This window comes from Triplophysa dalaica, chromosome 2 (genome assembly GCF_015846415.1).
Source record: "Triplophysa dalaica isolate WHDGS20190420 chromosome 2, ASM1584641v1, whole genome shotgun sequence".
NCBI lineage: Eukaryota > Metazoa > Chordata > Actinopteri > Cypriniformes > Nemacheilidae > Triplophysa > Triplophysa dalaica.
The window spans coordinates 21858083-21881736 of NC_079543.1; the positions used below are offsets into that span (position 1 = coordinate 21858083).

A 23654-nucleotide genomic window follows, 5' to 3' on the forward strand; every position below is an offset into this window, starting at 1 on the left:
CACCTTTGGTAAGACTTAATATTCACTGGGATTAATGACAGAGGAAATGCGGGGATGCATAACCACTCTTCTCAAGGATGCCTCAGAATAAGCATGTGCTAAAATGTGTCGAGTAGTGAGGGATTCGGACTGCGTTGTTTGGTTACCACGTAAGAGCGCGTTGAAAGAGCGGCATAGAGCGTATTGAGCTTACACACAGAAAGTGAGATCTATGAACACAGGATGTGAGGTCGATGGACACAGGAAGTTAGGTTGATGGACAAAGGAAGGGAGGTCTATAGACAAATGAAGTGGGGTTGATGGACAAAGAAAGTGAGGTTGATGGACAAAGGAAGTGAGGTTGATGGACACAGGAAGTGAGGTTGATGGACACAGGGATTGAGGTTGATGGATAAAGGAAGTGAGGTCTATAGACACAGGAAGAGGGGTTGATGGACAAAGAAAGTGAGGTTGATGGACAAAGGAAGTGAGGTTGATGGACAAAGGAAGTGAGGTTGATGGACAAAGGAAGTGAGGTTGATGGACATAGAAAGTGAGGTTGATGGACAAAGGAAGTGAAGTTGATGGACAAAGGAAGTGAAGTTGATGGACAAAGGAAGTGAGGTCTATAGACACAGGAATTGAGGTCTATAGACACAGGAAGTGGGGTTGATAGACAAAGAAAGTGAGGTCTATGGACACTGGAAGTGAGGTTGAAGGTTAGCACTTACCACCTGTCCATTTTGGGGGTTTTTGTGGGCATACGGAGGACCACGAATGTGATTCCACATCTGACCTGAGGTCATGGCAAACACCACACACTGTGAAATAGAAACGAGAGAGTGAGAGAGTTTGCAGCAATGTGTGTCTGGTGGAAAACAATGATAAAAAAAGATTGATTACATCTTTAAAGCCTGTAGTAAAACTTTCTCGAATTGCCCTTATAATCAATATGGCAAGTAACAAACTTTATTCTTTAGACCTTCAGAAAATTGTTAAAAGTACATGCATTAACAATTAACACTGCAACCAAACTAGGCACTAAGAAATCTAAGGATGCAAATCAACATTTTATTCAAGTCAGCACTCCGGTGATGACACTTCACCTTTAGCTTGCTTTTGCCCCTTGAGCTCTAGACTTTTTATTATCTCATCACATTGGGTTTAGATTCAATAAATAGTCCTATTTTATGGATAAAAACTCTATAAATAATTTCCATCTAGGTTTACGCCATGGTCAGCTGGTTTTATTTGATTAAAGGAGCTTATATGGCAATAGCAAAGTGTTGAGGTTGTCATTGTTGAAGTACTCTGAATACTTTAAGGGCTAGTGAGAGCTGACCGTAGTACCGCTGCCAAGATATGCATTGTTGTTTGATCTGGCAGCTTTTCAAGGGAATGCATGGCCCCATAGTTCAGTTTGAATTAGGGCTTAATAATGATAAATTAGGCACCAGTGCGGCCATGGCCCAGCCAGTCTTGTTATAGATGAACTCCAGGTTGTTTCTGCGTAGGTAGAGGAGCCCGCCGACCAGAGACACAAGCAGAGCCAGAGCGATCGTCCCGGAGTAGTTGGGTGGTCGGAACACCCGAATCTGGAAAACAGAAATAAGAACACAAAGAACAATGAGTAAAGCAGATGGCATGAATTTTATTGTTTCATGTAGGGGACTCAATCCCTGTTGAAGGCTTTCTGTTATCACTCCGCTAGAGATCCGTGTATTCTTCTCCAGGTTTTCCATTTACTCGCACACACAGCAGATGATGGATCGTCTCATGAACAGGTAGATGAAGTACAATAGAGCTTGTGCTTGATCCGATAAAAGTAGTATTTGCCTAGTTTGTTTTTAGTATTGATTTGTTTCAGTATTTTTGGAAGCCTGCTTAAAAGATTGAAATCGATCTCGGTGGTCTTAATTAACACCAATTTCGCTGTTCTTAGCCCTCACAAAAAATTGGGCAGGAGACTGTGAGAGTTATATTTAGTAGACAATCGCAAAAATAGTTGGAATTGAATATATAGGCCAGGCTGTTAACTTTAAAACAATCAATTGAAAACAATGTACACCGGACTACGGAGCGCATAAAGGGACAAACATCTCGTGCTCTTTGTTTTTATCCATGTATTGAGGTCAACTTTGGATATGTATCAGCTAAAAAAGATCAGTAAATATCACAATACAATGTCGAATTAAAACTTTAAACACACTTGGGGATATTGAAACAGAGTAGGTTATTTGACATTTAAGATAGAGTTTAACAAAAACAAATTCCCCAAAATAGCTGTAAAGAGGAGCTGCAATCCTATGAACCGCTGCCTTTTATGTGAAGGTGATGATAAATTCTACAACAATAAATGACAAGCAGAATATAGAAATTAAATATATAAATTAATAAAACCCCAAAAGATCGGTCACTGCAAATTAAAACTAAAATTTTAAAGAAAATTGAAATAACACTCATCAATATATTGTTAAATCTCTCTGTTAAATAAAAAGTTTTGGGCCCGACTGCATCATGTCACATTTGTACTAAGTTTTAAAAGTGTCTTTTTGTTATTCTATATTAATAATATTGAAAGAAGTTGACAGAATAGTGCCTGTTATGGCTTCTATAAAACATTCAAAAAAGAAATGAAGAAAAGTCCATGAACTACAGTTCGCTCTCAAAATGAGGACTGTCAGCTTTAGTAAACATTGATTTGTTAAGAGAATAAAGCAAACATATTTGAAGTCGGGTCATCCTTCAAAAAGGGTAAAATAGAAAGATTGAAAAGGGAAATTAAACCTTGGGTTCAATTGTTGAAGGGTAGTAATCTCTAAGCCGACCTTAGTAAACACTGCCTAGAGTTAAAAACAGTCAGAGATGGGATGAGGTTCATGAAGAATGAATCACGTGCAGTGATAAACAGCCATAAAACTTTGTGCCCAATCGAAATGCACATTGCGTGTCTGGATAAATGCCCGGTTATAATGTTCCTCCCTTTCATTTGATGAATTACCGCTGTCATAATTAATAGAAAAGATCAACTAACAGTTTTCCTGAAGAAGAAAAAATGTTTACATTCTGCTTTCCAGACTTTACCAGTGCAATATTAATTGCAAAGTGTCTACTTTTATGACTAAATCTACATCAAGCTTTATGTTAAAAAAGGTGTGTATGTGTTGAACAGACTAAGCGTGACTTCAGTGCCATTTCACTGCATTGGTTAACCAGTTTTTGCTGAAATAGTGCTTGTAGAACCATCTTAATTGTTTAGTAAACTGAAGCCTTCGTATCCGCTGACCGCATTGTTTCCTGCATACATCGGCCGCCCTCCAACTTTTTTATTCGCCTTCCTCAAAGCCTTATGTTAGAAGCAGACCCAGAGGGCTAGTGAGTCTAAGGTGCATCTGATGCCCAGAATGCCCTATTTATGAGCAATGCGATGCGGGACCAAGAAGGCTGTAAACACGTTTAGTGCCTGACGTTCAAAGCCTTAATGTTTCCCTTCAAACCATGTACAACACCCTCATCCGCGCTCCACATCAAATCAGATCAATCTGGGATAAAAATGGGCGGCTTCACCTATAATTCAGTCTACTCCAGGGGGCGGACGAGCAATGTTCCGATGCGTACGGATCGGTCAACAAAGACTAATAGCTACTTTAGCTAATGTTATGTTAATGAAGTAAACAGAGTAAAAAACTAATAAACTCTTTTGATGTATTCATTATACTTGCCGTCTCTCTACCCTATGGCTTCAGATGAATGACAATTACGCTCTTTAAAACCAATGAGACTTGTTTATACATCCGGCCAGAATAAAAGATGTGTATTCGTGTCACTACGTGAACGGGATTTAAAGATTAATCAAAATGATAACAGGTCTGACTCGTGAATTTAACAGGGTTGCTGACATATGAACCCCGCCGTAATCCACACGCTGCTTTCTAATCGGAGATCATTCTGTTGGAGAAAATCTGCCTTCAAAATTCCATTTTTATCGACTCTGACATAACTCAGCCATTCCCTTAAGGTGATATATCCCTCAAATGACTTATTCAAAAGTATTAAAGCTCAACCTGAGTCTTAATAAGGTGACTGAATTAGTGGCGGCGCTCCGAGGCGCTCATCTGGAAACGCATTAGGGTGCTGGTAATATTTTTCTCTGGAGGGAAAATCTATGTTAACATGATGGGGAAATCAGATGTTATCCGTCTCCATTTATTGGAGGAAAATCCCACATCTGGGTCTGGCTTGTGTAAGCCTAGTTCCAACTTGAAGACCTCAGGAATCTCTCATTGATCTCAATATAATTAGAAGAATTATTGCTTGATTTGCCAAGCAGCCCGGATTATTAGGAACACAAATTCCCTCTTCCGAGACAGAGCGAAAATTACTGAAGCTATATTAAATGGTTTCAGTTTTTTTGTTGTTGATAGAACTGACAAAATCTCTTACTCAACAAAGAAAAAGAGGTTTATTTGTCTACAGAGCAGACTAATGTTTGGATTATTCTTGGAGAAATGTCAGATTTAAAAAACATTATAGAAGTAAGTCAAGCTTTTGGCATCTGTTACACAAACACTTATATAACTCTTTATAAAACTCTGCTTAAGGGGTTTATCAAAACCTATCGTAAATGTCATAATGAGGTTGCCAAGGATACATTTTCCACAGGCTGAAACACAGTCTCACATAGTGGATCTCTGACAAAACAGCTTTTGACATTTTCTAGACATAAATTGCCCTTGGACAGGAGACCACCGATAATGTAAAGCGACCAGTTAGGGTTTGTTTCGTTTTTCGGTAACATTTATGGACAAGTTTACCTTAAAAAAAGAATTTGAACTGAAACCTGAAAGAGCGGAAAATGGATATACATTTTTTTTTCCCCGTCCTACAGAAACAAGAAGAGACTATTTCACCGACATAACTTTGTAAACAAAGCAGAATCTAGTTCTGCTTGTGGACACATTAAATTGTTACCAACCGTATGTACACAACAACATTGAACGAATGATACTTTGAAAAACTTTCAAGGATCTGCATAAATTACCTGCGCACATACATTATGTTTTAAACAGTTATAAATCGTGTTCTTTTTATTTTAAGATGCTAGAAAAATTTACATTTAGACATTAAGCATACGCCTTTATTCAAATAGAAGAATCAGGAATAATAAAGTGAATCATAGAAGACTCTTGCAAATCCAGTCATCAGTCCTAGTGTGTAGTAGGTTTTGTGTGTAGTAAGCAACCCCTGTTCCTAGTTATGTGTGTAGCATGTTTTGTGTGTAGTATGCACTGTGTGTAGTATGTTTTGTGTGTAGAATGCAACCTCTGTTCCTAGTTTTGTGTGTAGTATGCACTGTGTGTAGTATGTTTTGTGTGTAGTATGCACTGTGTGTAGTATGTTTGGTGTGTAGAATGCAACCTCTGTTCCTAGTTTTGTGTGTAGTATGCACTATGTAGTATGTTTTGTGTAGAATGCAACCTCTGTTCCTAGGTTGGTTTAGTATGCACTGTGTGTATTATGTTTTTGTGTAGTATGCAAACCATGTTCCAAGTTATGTGTGTAGTATCTTTTGTGTGTAGTATGCACTGTGTGTAGTATGTTTTGTGTGTATTATGCACTGTGTGTAGTATGTTTTGTGCGTAGTATGCAACCTCTTTTCCTAGTTTTGTGTGTAGTATGCATGAAGCAGTCATTAAACGGTGGATGTAAAATCTATAAGGCAGAATGTAAAAGACATCTGTACTCCTGTATTTAGTCTTTGCATGACTGCAGACGTACCTGCACATCTGTGCGGTCAGCAGTCCACTTGGCCAGTTGCTCAGAGGCAAAACCAATCCGCTGAAGGTCAAAGGTGTCCGCCCTCTTCGGCTTTCCTTTAGCTGGGAAATGCATGAAAGTTGGGGCAGAGTTCATGTTCAGCTGTTGGACAGAGTTGGGGAAGAAGGGCAGAAGATGAGACAAAACAATGAGAAGGTGAAGAGCAGAGGGGAGCGAGGAGTGATGACCACAGAGATGTGGAGAGAGGAGGGCGGGGAGTGATGAATAGAATGGAGACAAGAGCACAAAAACATTAATATCTACTAATAAATCAATAACGCAGCAGGAACTATGTGATGCATATGGCAGAGATTTCTTTTAGTAAGGGGACAGTAGCAATTCAAGACCCTCCGGAGGGGGGTTACATAAATGAATGTCTGAGGGGAGAAAAGGAGAACAAAAGGAAGGATATTTCAGAAGAAAGTGTAAATATGTGAGTATATGAAACAGAACAGTAGAGGAGAATTAACTATTGAATAAAGAACAGACAAACAAAGTCTTGAAGGAACAGTTCCATTTATATTTGTACCTCATAACCTTACAAAAAAAAACAAAGGCACAATATGTATGATTGTTGCATTAAAATATCCCAAAAATATTTCCATAAAAGTGTAGTTTACTTGTGTTCTTACATTATCCCAAGTGTTCCCAACAATGTTTGAATCCAGAGGAATTTAGTTCAGAGTCCCGTTAATACATCTATATGTATCTCCATTGGCTGTCAACGTTTAAACGTCAATTTACTCATTTTACATAGATGAACATGATATGTGAGACCGGTCAGGTTGATCGACAGTGGAGGTGAAGACTCCCATCATTCTACGCTGCTTCCGAGTGTCATCATGCTACGACTTTATTATAGCTTTGCATCAAAAAATAACATATTGTGCCTTTAACCATGAGTTAACAATAGCAATGGGTCTCAGTAACTAAGCATGCATACGCACAAATTTGTGCGTGAAACCTGCGTACGAACGCTTCTCCTAACAAACCATGATTCACAAAAACTTTTGCGCATGTGGCCGCTCATTTAGAATACTTCAAATTCACTAAAATAGCTAAAAATCGTCGGAGGATCAAATGTGCGTATAAATATGAAAAATCTACACAATTATAAGTGAATGAGACCCATTGTTTTTTGGATATATTTGTAGCCAATAAGTAATGACCAATAGTACCAATAGTGATCACACATTTACTATGATCTCACAAAAACAAACATGGTATGGAGTGCAATCCAGAGGTTAGCGCCATACTAATTTCCTAGACCAAAAGCCTATGGATTTTTCCCATAGACTTCTGTAAGATTGTGAAAGCTCTGTGATTAACAAAAATTGAATGATATTTACATGTTTTGTCTATCAAGATAATCTTTGAAAATTAAAACAACAAGCCTAAATACAATGGCCAAAAATAAAAGCTAATGGAAGGCTATAAACGGACTAGACATCGGTCGCTTGATATCAACGTCACCACTACCAAGCATCTGACAACCCTTTTAAACTTCATTAAAAACGTCTTCCCTGTCCCAATCAACACTTTTAAGAATTTTGTGCCCATGTTGAATTATTTGTGGGATTTATACGCGCGATGCCCTCTATGTCCAGCAAAAATATGTAGTCGCTTTGTCAACAGCTGTAAAGCATTTTTTTTATTAAAGTGTAAATATGCATATTCTTTGCATGGAGAAACACAACCTGAACATTCTGCCTTTTCTGAAATAAAGAATATAATGCTGGGATTAAATGACATGAGGTAGAATAAAATAGGGGAAAATCTGGCTAAGTGATTTTCTTGTAATTACATGTAATTTCAATCACAGGGCATAATCGTGTAATCGCTGTCGAGAAACCCATCCCTTAAAAACACTGGGGAACGTTAATAACTAGCACCTCTAGCACACATCTGTTTATTAGCATGCTAATGGACTGACTAATACTGCTGTCCTCGTGCTCCGGATGAAAACACATCAAATCAACATTAACCCACATGTCCTCTAAGAAATGGCTTTGGTAGAGATGAGCGACACTGTGGGTGAGTCTCAGTTCACCAGAAATGCGAAATGGCAGCTGAGCTGTATTTTAAGCATGCAAAATTATTTAAGACCTTGCGACAAATATGGGCAACAGAGCTCCTGTTTTGAATAAAGAATAAATAGTGATTCATAAATAATGCAGGATTTCTAAACATATGCTTTTGTTTATGCTCTTCTGCATTCTCATGCATATGAAGAGGAGTGAATGGGACCCTATATTTGCCATAGGAATGATGGGAAATATCAATACTCGTGCTGCCTAATAAACAGTTTAGTGGTGTTAACTCCTGTTCCAACTATGCAAAATACTGCATATTTTATTGGATGGTAATAGCCCTATAGTCACAGTGGACTGATGATTATATTGGTGCAATGGTAACCCAGAGATAAAGGTTCCAGATTCATGAGGTACTACAATTGTGTTCCTAATAAATTTGACAAATAAAGCACTGCAGAGAGTAAAACGTGAGTTTGATCAAGCATCTTGCAGAAAAAAAACGCACACCAATACCGAATGGTGAAGGAGAATAGCTATGAGCGTTTGTTCAATTCACGTGCGTGCTTTATGTCATATAGATTGTCGTCTCTGTAATTCGCCTGAGAAAAGTGTGGCATTTCATTGCGTTAAAAATTAGACGGGGAACGATTTTCATTTAATTCTTCTGGTTGCATTTTTAAATGTTATTCCTCAAGTTGTCAGTCTCTAAAAAATAGGCAGTTAAGGTCATTTTTGCATGTGTGTATGAGAACAGATCTACAACGCGAATGCCTACCCAGACCTACCTGAAATGCCACGTGTAACCACACCCCCACAAAACTACGTCAGTTACTGGTATGCAAGTAAGGTGGTAAACGCAAGTAAGGTGGGCGTACCGGTCAGTACATTTGCTTTGTAACCTGATGTTCCAAATATGATAGAGGCGTTACATTTCAGTCACATGCTTGAAGTATTCGACCAATCACTACGCACTGGTTAACTGGCCAATCATAGCACACCTTGCTTTTCAGAGCGATGAGCTTCGTAAAAAATCTGTGTGTTTCAGAGATGCGGGGCAAAGAGGAGATACAGACATGCACGGCATGTGGAAAATATAGCGTTTTTGTACCTTAAATCGTGCATACACATTGCGTTTTATCTAAAACAAACGATAATATTTGTTTTAGCCGTGCCTTATGACCCCTTTAATTATATAGACGGTTTCATCTGACGCACGTGCCTGGCCTGAAGTTTACTTCCGGTTTGTGTTTGGTTTACAGTCTGGCTAGTAATATAACATCTTATTTTACACTTAATTTATATAAATATGTTATTGTACTGTATATTAATTGTATTAAATTAAAAACTACTCAACAGTTATTGATCCTTTGTGGGGGTCTATTGTTGAACCAGCCTATACATCTTGTGAAGTTGTCTATATTTCTGCCAAAGAATGGCAAGAGACAACTTATACAAATTACACATATTTGAAGATGCTTAAACATAACATTTTTTATTTATTTTGGATGTTTTAGTAGCACTTTATGATTGCCAATTGAAATCTAGTAGTTATATTTATGCTATGCCATAGTTTTAATGTGTGTCTTGTCTTATTGTAAGATGTGAAAAAAAAATAAGAATGAGTTTGTGACCCTAAGCTACTGCACAGTTGTGACTGTCTAACTAGGAAAATGTACTTTTCTAAATTGCTCTTGATCTAATAAATTACTATCAAGAAGTCCTTAACCCCCAATGAAAACTTTGCTCATGGTGTTTATTAGTTCCAGCTTGGTTAGCAAAAATACTTTTGCTCCTAGGAAAGCATGGTAGTAAAATTCTGTCATATTTCCATGTTTCAATGACTACGGGAAACCCACATGGAGCAAATGGCCAGACAGTCATGGTAAAATCCCAGCAAATAAGACGGTTAAAACAAAGAGAAAATGGTTAAATACCTGTTGAAAGACGTCAGCCCCTTCATCGTAATCCACAACCGTAAAGAAGAGTTTGTTAGAGAAGGCCGAAGAGTATCGCCAAGAGTTAGCCAACACCTGGTATTCCTCATTAGCCTGCCTGTGACAGAGACATTTACAGAAATAGAGGTGGAGACAGAGAGAGAGAATAAGAGATTCCTCATTAGAGGAAAGCCAGCAAACATCATGAAGGCAACAAGAAGGAATTCATTAGAAGGCTGTCACCTCACTGTTACGTTTTGCATTGAGTGCTGTTTATTCACATTTATTATTGTGTGTGGAAGGCATAAATAAAGAGAAAAAACAATTCTTACAATTCTCCTTCTGCAGACACAACATAGACATTCACCTGCCAGTTTCTGGCAATCAAGATGTCCACCATAAATACACAAAATCAATTTTCACAAAGATCAAAGTCACTCCGATCATTTCAAAGATGTTTTGTTTATCCCGCACACACTCTCACAGACAAACAAACATTACCAGGTGTATCAACGTATGTAAACAACATGAGTTTGAAGGTGCAAAGCGTCTGCATTTAAGAAAGACTGTTGCATTAATAAACGTACTCATAAAACATCAATAAAGCAGAGCTCTCAAACACTCTGCGGGGGGTAAAAACAAACACTTAAATACGCTTTAATTTTTAATGCTATGCTGAGTGTCCAGTTTTAAAAGGGAAGGGCCAAGCCCATGTTAACTGATCTGTCATTGAGACTTTCCTGCAGTCAGAGCTGCAGTCCTTCAGGACAAAACAATGAAGAGAGAGAAAGATGTTAATTAGGTTGAAGAAAGTGAGTGAGAGTGAGACACAGATAGAGAATGTGAAAAAGGAGGAAAAAAGAGAATTTACATAAACACGATTCGATGAAAGACGGCAGATAATTAAAAAAGCATTACGGGTCACGGTGAAGAGAAAGGGTGACTGGGCCTCTAAAAGTCGATCAGCTTTAAATTAATTTGCTCTATTTTGGTAGCACACACGACTGGTCCAGTGCATTATCTTTATTCAATAAAGCCGGTAGATCAGATGAGGAGTAGATTTTGAATAGCACAAATAGGAGAGCTTCGGTCTCAAAGGCTTGATATTCAGCTGAGGAACAGGACCGTATGAGCATCGAGTCATTGTACCAGGCGATGGAGAGATAATGAGGGTGGAGATGGATGTGAGGGTGGGTGGATAGAGGGTAAGTAGCTGTCGTGGAATAAATAGATGGGAAGGATATACGGGGATGGAGACTGCTGTGGAACAGACAGATGTAGAGGGTTTTCCGGCGTCACTCCGGGGCAGATCAGATGTTTATCTAAGCATATTACGGCAGTAAATACAGTTATACTTGCGGACAGGTGCACTGTTAGATGGATGTTCTTGTCTCACCTGCAGACAGAACATTGTCTTTGAGGCTGCAGCGCGGTGAACATCACAATGACGGAGTAGTTCCGGGGAGGAGCCTTGACGAAACGCCGGAACTTATCTCCGTTCATACGGATCACGGAACGCCGGGAACTCCACTCCATCATCTGCTCCACTTTCTCTGCCAGCATGTTCTAGAACAAAGAAATATAAATAAAAAGATGGTAGAGAGTGACAGGATCTGAATGGAAATCCAAAGAGTGAATTTCAGCTGTTGAATAATATAAGTTATAACATTGAAAGACACTAAACAACATAGTAAAAACGTTGTTTGAAAAAGGAAAAACCTTTTGCTATTAAACTTCTAAATACATACACACATTTTACAGTGTTAAGGGAAACTCTCAGGTTAGGAAGCTGTACTGATTTTCATCATCAAAATTGAGCACAGTATAAGAAAAACATCCTGTAAATGTCACCATTAAGAAAAAAAAGTTCTGGCTAAGATAAAATGCCAGAGATCAGTGAATGTTTCTTAGTGTTTTGCACCAGAGCAGCCTCTAGCTGCTGCGTAACTTAAACAACAATCATGCATCAAGTTAACATTCAAAATTATTACATAAAAATAAATTAAGGTGCTTTATTCAACATATCTTTCTATTTTAAATAAACCTAATAACGCAAGAACAAGAATACATACAGTTATTAATGAAAAAAAATGTGTGGTCCTCAGTCACACATTCATTTTTGGAGAACAATTTAAAAAAGTTACATATGATTTGTATAATCACTTTCAACCAGAATATTGAAAATTCTATATTCTTTACAATATGGAAAAATTGGCAAGCAAGCTAGACCACTTCAATCTGCATTTCTAGATGTATTGTGGCCATTCCAGTCCAATGTCCGTTGAATTTCAACAAAATCAAACCTCAGGAGTGACCAAGTCTTCTAAAAGCTACAAGTCTGACAGCATGAAAAGACAAATGAAAACTGTGATTTTATGTGAGGTTATCACACAAAAAAAATATTCCAAACTTCTCCTAAAAACATGTACAAAATATTACTGTTGTATTGCTTGCAAGTGAATATACACTTCTCTTCTTGAGTATCTTTTCTGTTATTTTGATCTGTTTTTCCAGTTTTCATTTTCTGCAATAAATGCAGACACAAAACTTTCATTTTAAAATTTGGGAGGAATGTTGTCAGTAGTTCACAGAATGAGACAAAAATGATCATTTGACCTTAACACATATAAATAGTAAATTCAGAAACGTCAGAACGGGACTGTGTGCATGTCACATACATCTGAATCACAATCTCTACTTCTTATTAAATCATTATAGTAAGAACAAGGTCAGTAAACAGGAGTGAGATTCAGTGTCTCCTCCATAACTTTATAAAATAAGAGAATTACAAGGAATAACCTTAACATTTTCTCATTATTTCAGTCACTTCTATTGCTTTTAAATGCAATGACAGAAGTTGCCCTTTTTTCAAAACCTACTTTCAAACTTTAAAAAGCATGCTGTGATACTGAATAGAACATGTGTGACATGCTGAGATCCGGAAGAACAGGTTTATATTTGGGAATTCTACTACAGCACTTCCACCAAAACTTAGTTTAAAGAACAGATTGAATTCCTTAAAAAGAATCAGTGATGTTCAATTAACTTGAAGCAAAAGTTTAAAGAATCTGCAAAATAAAAATGTCAACATGGCATTCGCAAACCTTTTAACTTCCATCATGTGACAAATTTCTGTATGAAAAGTGCTATTATAAAGTAGGATGAGACTTTGTTTGAAATCATTAAAAAGAATTTGTCATGTTTAATTAACTTGAAGAAGAGTAATTACCTTGAAAGAATTTGCGAAATAAAACTGATATAAAAAGGTCAACATCAAATAGCATTTGCTAAACGTTTTACTTAAAAAAGCATATCATGAAGACAGACGGGGGCTTTTTTATCTATAAGCATTAAATTGGGTTCGTATGGCCATGTTTTTCAATCCCACCCAATCGCCCTTTCTCTCTCGTCTCCTTACTTCTCCTCTCCAGCAATAATCTGCCCTTTATTTATTTATTTATTTCCATCCCGCTTTTTCTCTTCACCCCAAAGTTGACAACACATCAGATGCTGCGGCTCGAGGCACTCGTTTGTTTAAAGGATGATCAGAGCTTGTGAGTGTGCGTGTAAACTCAAGGGTAAACTGAATTATTTAGCTGCTTTTGTTGTGGACTGGAAGAGCCTGACAGAAAGGAGGCAAGTGATGGCTCTGTCAGAGAGCCCAAATTGAAACATCGTTCCGAGGTCATCCCCGGGCCTGACATGATAGATGTTTGTTAGGTTTGGAAAGGATTCGGGCGGAAACGCTTCTTTCTGAGCGTTTCGACATCTTTAACAACTTCTTTGCTATTCGAGGAATGTGTTACGAAGTTATGCAAGTGTTGTAGTTCACCTGGGGGGGTGTACCTGGGGAATGTTAGGACTTTGCAACACTCTTGTACCTCTGTCATTTTTTTTGTTACTTCTGGAGCTCAACTGGTAGCGCACAAGTATTCGACCCCCATGGAATGACATAAACAAAAAATCCATATCTATAGATTTGAATTCAATACACAATGCACCTGCTCTCTCTTTGGTGAACATGTCAGTCTTATTTAAGAAAAAATAAGTTTCCACCCACAGTGTCCAAACATCCCAGCCGTCAGTCTGGTTGTCAATCAGACCGCCATTAATGATGTGCTGTACCCACCACGACGTGTGAAGGATCAGCCGAGCGGAGAAGAGATGCTGCCCAAACTACAAACAACGCACCCCGTTTCCTCACGTCTGATACCTGTGATCCCCCTCTTTTCATTCTTTGTTCTCACCTTTATCCTACCTTCTTTCATTTCTTTCAGACCGAAGAATCAAAAAACGAATGCCCTCGCTTTTTCTGAACAGGAATAGCCAAAGGTGCCTGGTGTCTTAAGCACAAATCTCACCACTGAGAGCTTTTACTTTAATCATTCCCTCTCTAACCTTCCTTCATCTATTCTTCAGTAGGTGTTTTGTTTGGGTAATGTGACAGATGCTGTCAAAAGCTCATCCCTACGGTGGGTCTCGCTGAAAAAGACAAAGCACAACTGCCATCAGTTGTTCGTGTTCGTGTGTCTTGGCGAAACAGATTATGTCAAGTACAGATGTCATTTTATAGAAAGACCCTTCAGACGGATTATCATATAAACTGTATAGCTGCAATCCTGAGAATTGTGGAAACCAGAAGTGTATACATACTTTTTATCCAAAAACCAAAGTGATATGTGTGATGTACCACTCAAAAACGCAGCACCTGGGGAAATGTATTGTGGTGGTGTACTGCTGGGTGGTCCGTCTTTCATGAGAAAGAACCTCACTGTTATAGGAATGATGGCTTGTTTAAAATAAAAAAAAATATGTATTTTATTATTTTGGCAGGTAATATACTAAGGCTTAGGAAAGAGGTTCTTTAGGGCAATTATCCAAAATACAGGCAAAAATCTGAAAGACTGGCCTAAGAAAAAACTGCAAAAGATTGTTAAAGCCTTGTGACACACTGACAATGAAAATCAATAAGAATAGACTGGTCCAGTACCTTTGGCAACCCCAAAAAAAGACTCTGAAAATGAATAAAATGAAACTCCTGATATTGTTATACCTAATAACAAACAGCTTAGCTGTAGTGGTGGGCGGAATGACCACAAATCTATTTCACGGATAAAGTAATTTTATTTCACGGTAACGATAAGTTTTACGGTAACAATCTCCCGTTATAATTATATATCTTATGCCTCATCTTTTTAAGAATTTGTTTATTTATTACAATTCATTTAATGCTCATTTAAAATGGCAAGTTATGAGATGGCACTGGAAATCAGAATCCGAAGGAGCTTTATTAACAAGCATGTTTACACACACAAAGAATTATCAGATAAAGTTGTGATAATCAGATATTATTTATCTTATTTTGTATATCAAATGTAAACAGTAGGAAGATAGACAATGTGTACCATTAGTTACGAATATTTGCACAAACAATGAGAGTTGGCCTACATGTACTATATACAGTATGACTGGTATAAAACTGGTGTGCAAGTCTTTATCGCTGTTCATTCTCTATTTGATGCCCACTTTTGCTTTGTTTATTCTCACGCTTGTCTGTGCGCCGCAAGTCTCTGCCCTGATAGCACACATACATCTGGCTTACATCTATTTAACGTCTGCATTTACATCTGCAAGACATCTACAATACATAGTTTGCTCATCTGCAATACGTCTCGTAGATGTCTGCTGTCAGTCGTCATATAGACATCTAGAAGATGTCTGTAAGATGTTGATGATTTAGAATGGATGTAAAGCTGCTCTTTCTAAGATGTTTAGCAGATGTTTTTACGAGGCGGATCTCCAGATCTTTAGCAGACGTATTACAGACATTCAGACGCCTCCGAGATGTATTACAGACATTCAGACGTCTCCGAGACGTATTATAGATGAGCAAACTAAGTCTTGTAGATGTAAATGCAGACGTCAAATACACGTTAGCCAGATGGATTGTGCTATCTGGGTGGTGATTGTGCATGCACGCGTCTCCCAAAACGGGAGCTTCTGGGGCGTCACATCGTTCAAGCGACGAGCTTCATCCAGAGTTTGAATCATTACATAGCGATCTGCGATCTTTGCATAGTGATCTGACATCTGCGAGAATCAGCTTTTGTATACACACGTATGATCCCTGCACGAGCACTACGGGTCAGAGAGAGAAAGCGCTCCACTGGAGTGGGTTCACACGTGTTGATCACGAAACAGCAGATTGAAAGTGGGTCAATTGTAGAAATAGATACAATATTAATAAAGAAATAACTTGTCAATTCAACTTAATAACAAATAAAAATAAACGTAATAAATACATTCAAATAAATGATCATAAAAAAACAACACAATCCTTGCAATGAAATGCGGCACAAAAATTGTGCCTCGATTAGCCAAAATTAAAACAGAAAATAGATTATGATTAATTGCACAGCCCTGTAGTGCGTAATCGTGGCAATAAACAACCACCATAAGTCAGACTTTAAACTCAAGTTAAAAAATAGTGTGGAAACTAAAATCTACATGTCCAAAACTTCCGCAAATAAACATAAAATGAAGTGAATCCTATAAGTTGTTTTCTACAGTGTAGATGGACTTTTTCTAAGTCCGTATAATAGAATTAAAGTTCAAGTGACTAACCAGCAATTTAAGCTTACCTTGTCACCATGATGTGAGGGATCAACAAGCAGAATATAAATGAACAAGATTGTCCTGAATCCTTATCATTATCAAACCCTTCACAAACAAGGTTCCATAATCACAATTTATTGCTGTTTGAGCGCATTAAATCCTTTTAAGTTACATGTAAGCCATTTCTCCCTCTCACTTTCTCACATAAGTGTGGTGGCTTTTGTGTCCGTGAAGCATTTACACCCACATAAGCCACCAATAAGTATTTTAAGAATACAAAGAAATCTGAGAGACAAATTCCATAAAGCTCAGTATCAAAGAACATCAATCTGAGCTTTCCTAATTTCTATAAGGAAACCTGTAAAGAAAGTTTCCAGCATCCCACTGTGTTCTGACACAAGACATATAGAAAAAAGCCACTCGGACCACACCGAAGGCCTTGTGTCCTGACAGGTGTTGTTGCCACAGGACCAGAAGCTGTAAGGGATTACAGCGAGCCTAATTGTCGCCACTGTGACTTCTTCTATAAGCGCTGTCAAAGACGGACTGGTGGACCGAGATAAGAGCTAGACAATGCTGGGTTGCGGACTGAGACGCTGAGCGAAATAATCTTTAACTGTCACTGCCAATACCTGCTTCTGATATAAGTCATTACCCATGATCCTCTTCAGCAGGTAAAAGGGCAATCATGTTCACAACCGTCGAGGAACAAGAGAGTGTTTGCTGGAGAAAGTTTGTGTTGGTGAATGTCAGGGTCAATCACAGGTTATTTACATCAATGGCGGTGGATAAAAAGGAATGAAAATTCAGAATGAAATAAGAAATTTGGCATCAATAGAATAAGAAACGCTAAGGAAAACCTAATAGACCACTTTGCAAGATGTGAAGACTAGTCCAAGCACTTCCAGTTTCAGCATTATTATTATTTTAAATCTTACATTTATAATTGAATTTAAAGATAACTGTTTTCTATTTTAAATCAGTTATATTCTGTTGGTTTTATTTTGTGTTAAAAACAGAAACAGGAACTTCTTCTTGATCAAGCATTGACCCAGCATTACTTATGTCATCTAAAGTTGTCTATAGGTCAATTTTTTCTCCAAATAATGTTTATATAAGGAAATAGATCTTCTCAAAAAAGCTTATTCTTTATATTTTTCTATGACAACTAAGCACACTATAAACATTTGTAAATGAAAAAAGACTGTCATCAAATGCAGCAATACAAAGAAAAATCTGTGAAAATCCTGTAACTTACAAAATATATATCATTATTATTTTATTTTTGTTATCCTTGAAATTAGGGCTGTTAATGCATTAAAGCATGCGATTTTTTTTTTTAGATTAATGCATTAAAAATATTTTATGCAATTTACGCAGCATCTGATTGTTGGTTCATCCTTGGTCTAGGTTAGATTATATCATGTTTTCGTGTACAGGCTTTTAAACCACTTAAGCATGTTTTCAAACAGTTGCTTTGTTCAGTGAAGATAGACCGCTTCTAGCTGTGGGACGCGGCAAAACACTAAGCGAGGTCCAGTATAGTATCTGGTGTATTCAGTCACTGCCAAAGGCTGTGTCAGTGAATCTATCAGAATCTGCCAGACAACACACCAGTAATAAGTTCTTTTTCATGCTTGAATAAATACAAATTTAGCATTTTCGTAAGTACAGACTTCAACGTGTTAAATAAAATCTTAAATGAATGCAAAGAGTTGTGCAAATGGGAGTGGCATCATCTGCGTAAAGAGACAGCTCTTAAAGGGGCCGCGTTTCATATACATGTTATTTGCGATTATTCGAGATTAATCTATTTTTTTTAATCGATTGACAGCACTACTTGAAATAGTATGGCTTTATACAGTAGATCGCTGAAAACCGTATAGATTGGCAAAAAAGTTTTTAATTGTGATGAAAATAAAAACAAATTTGTAATACAATTTTGTTGTTACATTATTTTATTTGTGTTAAATAATTTAATATTTAATTACTGTAGGCTGAAGAAAATGGGTGGATAAAAGTGTTTAATTATCATGAAAAAGTCCCAGTTAAAAAATCTTAATGGTTCCAAATCAAGTTTCATTATATTTATGCAAATACAGCCGTTTTTTTATTTTATGATTTATGTGTGAAATATGACCTGTCATTTCCTTGACATTTTTCATCCACACATTCATCCTCCTGCATTAATCAAAAATTCCTTCAAATGTAACCATTGCCTTTATCTGCCTGCCTCTCTTCCTCTCTCTCTCTCTCTCTCTTTCTCCAAAACAGTTCATCTTTCCTCTCTTCTTCGATCTCTCTCTGCAGCTCCAGTAGTTTTGTTCAGAGGCCACATACTGCGCTGGGACATCTGTATCCCTGCTGTCATCGAACGAGACCGAATCTGTCTCATTAATCTCTCTCTCTATTCACAACACTTACCGTCTGCTTTTTTAACCCTCCGTGCACACGCGCTTTATTGCTGCATCCTTCATTCCCCAAAGCCACGCAGATATCCAATCCATAATCATCGGTGTGGCACGGCGAGACATGACTCGAAATACGATTTGGGGCAGTTGTATCGGAACGCGGGCTCATGAATATGCAGAAGATGCAGAACGAACCTGGTGTGAGAGTTTGCCGGGACAGTGGGATGAAATCCACTTTGAATATCAATGAGGGACTCTTATGGAAGCGCCAGCGGAGTTTTCAAAGAAGTTGCTTTTGGGAGGCTGATAAGAGAGCGGTTTTGCAGATGTTCGCTCGATAGTGCCCGAATTTGGGGGGTGGACGTTGATCACAAGACCGAAGCATCTAAATTTAGTAAACGGGGGCCGCTGAGGACCGGTGGTGATAAAAGAGTGCCGCTGGAGAACCGGAGGCTATTTTATTTCTCTTTTGTTTCCGCAACACGAGCATCGGGAATGAAAGCGGCTTGATCATGGCTTTAGAATTCCACAGTGAATGAGGGCATTTTCACATTGGCATGAAATGAGTTCACGTGCACACACACACACACAGAGGATGAAAAGAATGCAATGAGAAATGAGAAAAGAGGAGAGAGATTCTATCACTATAATCGAACAAGATCAAAACTGTGCGATTACAAGCAGACAAATACGTACGCACACTCACAGTTTTTCCAAAAGACTAGTGGTAAGGTCAAAAGATGAAAGAAAACAACTCAACCCCCATTTCATCCCTCATACCGCCGGAGAATGGAAAAAAAGAACATTGTGCCTTCATACAAAATCTAGCTCCACATCACTGACCGTCAAACCTCTCCTGGAACTCTATCTATTAAGCAGACATTAACAAACCTCCAAACTTAGAAATGAAAAAATGAGTCTTTTCATCCACCTGCTGGGGAGTAAATGAGAATCTAGCGCTGAACTTTGAAAACTTCATCGTGCGAGAGAAACTTGTATAATCACTAACATGTAGCGGCAATGGTGCTTTTCTGATTAATGGCATGCGCTGTAATTGATATGGCAACTCCAGCTGCTCTTGTTAAATAAAAATATAAATAAATAACAAGCAGCGTGTTAGGAATCAATGGATGTCTTATTCTAGATTGGTCTATTAACAGACTCTGTACTTGAACGAATCTACTGCTGTTGATTTGTCATATCTAATGTAATAAGGTTCTCTGTCTTGACAGTACATTTTGTTCGTATTATGTAAACAGATAACTGCTTAATTTTACTAAAACAAAACTCCAGACTAAATTAATTCCCAGAGAGCCAATGGCTCTGAAAATGAAACATTTAGGAGACAAATTACTTTTCTTTGGTCCGCAAATTACATCAGCATAACAGATGGATCACTCTTCTTAGACAACAAAGTTTACTGTACAATATCTTTGTTTGCTAAGACTGCTCCATAGTTTATAAAATGGGATTATTTTCTGTTTGGTTCCTTTTTATGCCGGTCAGACATCTCGTCCTGTTGCCTGACCTTTTCCTGAATAGACTCGAGTGGATCAGACTTTATCGATACGTATAAGGTCTGGTTTCTACAGGACATAAAGCACTCCAGCCATGAAATTAACTAGCCTAACGCCAATTCATCAGCTAAGTAAACAACCAATGTCAACACCACATAAACTTAAATTCATAGTATGAACATTTGTGACCAGCTGCAATGGGATTGGAGCTTTATCTGAAGTCATGTAAAATCCCACAAGATCGATCTTGCTGTCTTTGTTGTCCATATCTTTAAAACTCTACAATCTACAGTATTTAGGCTGGTCAGAATGACAGAATATACCGTTAGCGTGGAATGTACATAAGTAGGCGTGGTTAACTCTGTGCTCTGCAAGTTGGGAGATATGATGAAAAAAAACATGTGAATTAATACACCCATAACAAAGTAACAAATCAAATACTCTTTTGACATTCTTTCAGTCTTTAGTTTCATGATTTGCTCCAGTCTGGCGCGTTCTCACTCACCCGCAGTGCTCGTGCAGGGGTGCAGGTGTCTGCGCATTCATATTTTAAAAAGCTCATTCTCACGTATTTCAGAAGTCAGATTATTTTGTAAAGCTGATAAAAGTTTAATAAAGATCAACTTTAGGCGAGCCGAGGGTATACTTGCTTCGAAATGTGCGATGATGCTCACGTTGTGAGCCCTTTGACGTGAACCCCCGTTGAAGGAGACTTGTGTGGAGTCACCAGAGACTTATGGAATCAAATTATAATGGGAGATTGTTATTTGTTAGTGTGAAATATATTGTTACCGTGAAAAAAATGACACTTTCCGTGTAATAGATTTTGGGTAATTCCGCCCGGATTTTGCACATAATCCAAACTGGTTTTGAACCTCTTCCATCTTTTCAAAGTCTGGTTGTAAAGCTTGGAGAAAAACTAGACGTGTTGCTTTTTTCATATCGGCATCAATCTCATTGTGCTCCGGCCCTTTGGCAGGCCCAGACATTGTGGATGATATAATAGTCCTCCTGTGCGCCCTGATCTTACCATTCATGGAGGGAGAAGCTTATCTAGGATCGGCAAAGCTCGGTTCAATTTGATCCTCACATTGTAAGCATAAACTCTGACATGATCCAGTAAAAGCACAACAGTTCTGCTACAACAAAGATCTCAATGTCAGCATGTCTGCTGTGAAATTCAGCTCACAGACAACCAGTTTTTTAATACATGAATGATAAGTCTCACGATTAACATCAAATTTACTGTACATAATTTTTTGATCACATTAATTTTAATCTGGGCGTTATGGAAATTTAACACATTTAACGCACCCGCCCTGCCCTGCCCAGACATAAGTAGCTCATCTTACATTTCATACAGTTGACTGGTGACAAATATGCCACTGGCAACAACTTACTGCCTGATAAAACATACAGAATACGGTCAGAAAGAACCTAAAATTAAAGATATCTTTACTAAAATTACCCTGATTGATTTTTTGTCTCATATTTATTTAATTTTGCAATCACGCAATATCATAGCAGTGCTATTTTGCCCAAAAAAACTACGTGTACATGTCATTTTGATTTAATACAACAGTTAATTAAATCCGAAATTAAATTCAAGATATATTTTATAGACAACATCGTCTCTTTTCCAAAAAATGTAACAAAAATATATAAAAAACTCGTGAGAAGTGTTGCGCGTCTCCGAGGAACAAACAGCGTTTTTTGAGCGAATCAATTGGGTGAATCAATTAATCAGTGGAGTGGATATGGAATTCATAAAGAGTAATTTACTGCATTCTTGAACTAATCCAATGAAACTAATGAATGAATGACATTAACCGCCACCTTCTGGAAGTTTTTAATTCTTCAAAGACTTTTAACAGCATTTTAATAAAAAAAGTTAATTAATAATAATACTAATAAATTGGTGATAGTCCCCCCACCAAAAAATTAATCTTATTTACATTTGCTTACCATTATGTCGTTTCTAGCTTGAATTACAATTTTTTGAGGGGAAAAGGAAGACTTTTAACCAAACTGTTATGGTCTTTAATTATAATAATTCAGCTTCTGAAGAAAACAAAATTGTGGCAGTTTTAGCTTCAGAACATCTAAACGATTTAAATTATATTTTGCACCCAAATATGATGTGCAATTCAGTTGCAATTAATTAGGTCAATTAATCGCAACATCATGTAATTAATTAGATTAAAAGTTTTAATCGCAACACAGTAGTGATGCGCGGGTCCCGCGGGTAATCTAGTGAAAAAGTTGAAAATTTAGCAACAATGGCTGGACAAATTATGAATAATTGGGAAACAGTACGTCACTGTAGTCATGGCAGGAGGATTTTTGGCGTGGTTGCCCGCCACAGCGAAATGAATGTAGCAGAAACACTACCATCCATTTGCGACAACAAATTACAGATTCTTTTATATACTTCTGTTTATGTGGACAAAGTCAAATCACCTTAAACTGACATTGTCCACCACATCGAATGCAAAAAGCTCAAATTCTAAAACATTATTATAAGCTTACCATTGTGAATGAGGGAAAGATAGGGAGACAGATTTGTAGTCTGCTTTTTTTTAAGGACTTGCTCAATGACCAAAAAAACTTACAGATTGCAGCTTTAAGAGAGACATCTTATCAGGCCTTTAAACTTTGCTATCACAAAAAAACTATTCTAGTCTACAATTAAAATACCTTACTACCAATATTGATCAATTAAAATAAAATAATTCAAATACAGGGCTCTAGACTGCGACCAGAATGTAGCATTTTCTTTCAACTGCCAGTGAGACAAGTTTTTCTTAATGGTCGCACTGGTGCGACTGCCAAACTGATCAATAAATATTTTTTGCATTTAATACATTTATTGTGCAAAAATGTTATATTGTGCACTAAGTCCCTCATTTTCGTTTACCCTCCTTCAACCATTCACTTATCTTTCAGTACCCCGCCCCCAAAGACGTAGCCCAAGAGGTGCATGCTATCGTGAAGCTGAAGGGGCGGCAGAGCAAATGAGTGAAGCCGCCTGCAGAATACAAGAGTTTTTTCCTGGCTAAGGTACAAACAAGCAAAGATAACGTAATGTTTTGCATGTATTGTATGCATGTGAAGCTAATGCAGGAAACACGTTTAAACTTTAAGCACTATACTATTCTATAAAGCTCTCTAACAACACTGCAAAGTGATATACATCACGTTAAATTACATTTAGATTTATTCATTTGTCAGACACTTTAATCCAGAGCGATTTACAAGTAGGAGAGCATGCTAAACTTTTATCAATGCAGCTTACGTGAAGAAAAATCACTAAAAGCCTTCAGGTCTTGCGGGTTGTTTGAGATATGC

General features: G+C 37.7%; 1 protein-coding gene across 1 annotated transcript in view; it reads right to left on the reverse strand.

Moving 5' to 3' along the window:
- LOC130408909 (tumor suppressor candidate 3) overlaps positions 1–23654 on the reverse strand; it is a 67776-nt gene that overhangs the window by 34754 nt on the left and 9368 nt on the right. Inside the window, exons 2-6 of the mRNA XM_056732417.1 lie at positions 11160–11329; positions 9764–9881; positions 5758–5898; positions 1434–1574; positions 711–800 (exon numbers count right to left, since the gene is read on the reverse strand). Coding sequence (XP_056588395.1) covers positions 711–800; positions 1434–1574; positions 5758–5898; positions 9764–9881; positions 11160–11329 — 660 coding nt within the window. The remainder of the gene's footprint in view (positions 1–710; positions 801–1433; positions 1575–5757; positions 5899–9763; positions 9882–11159; positions 11330–23654) is intronic.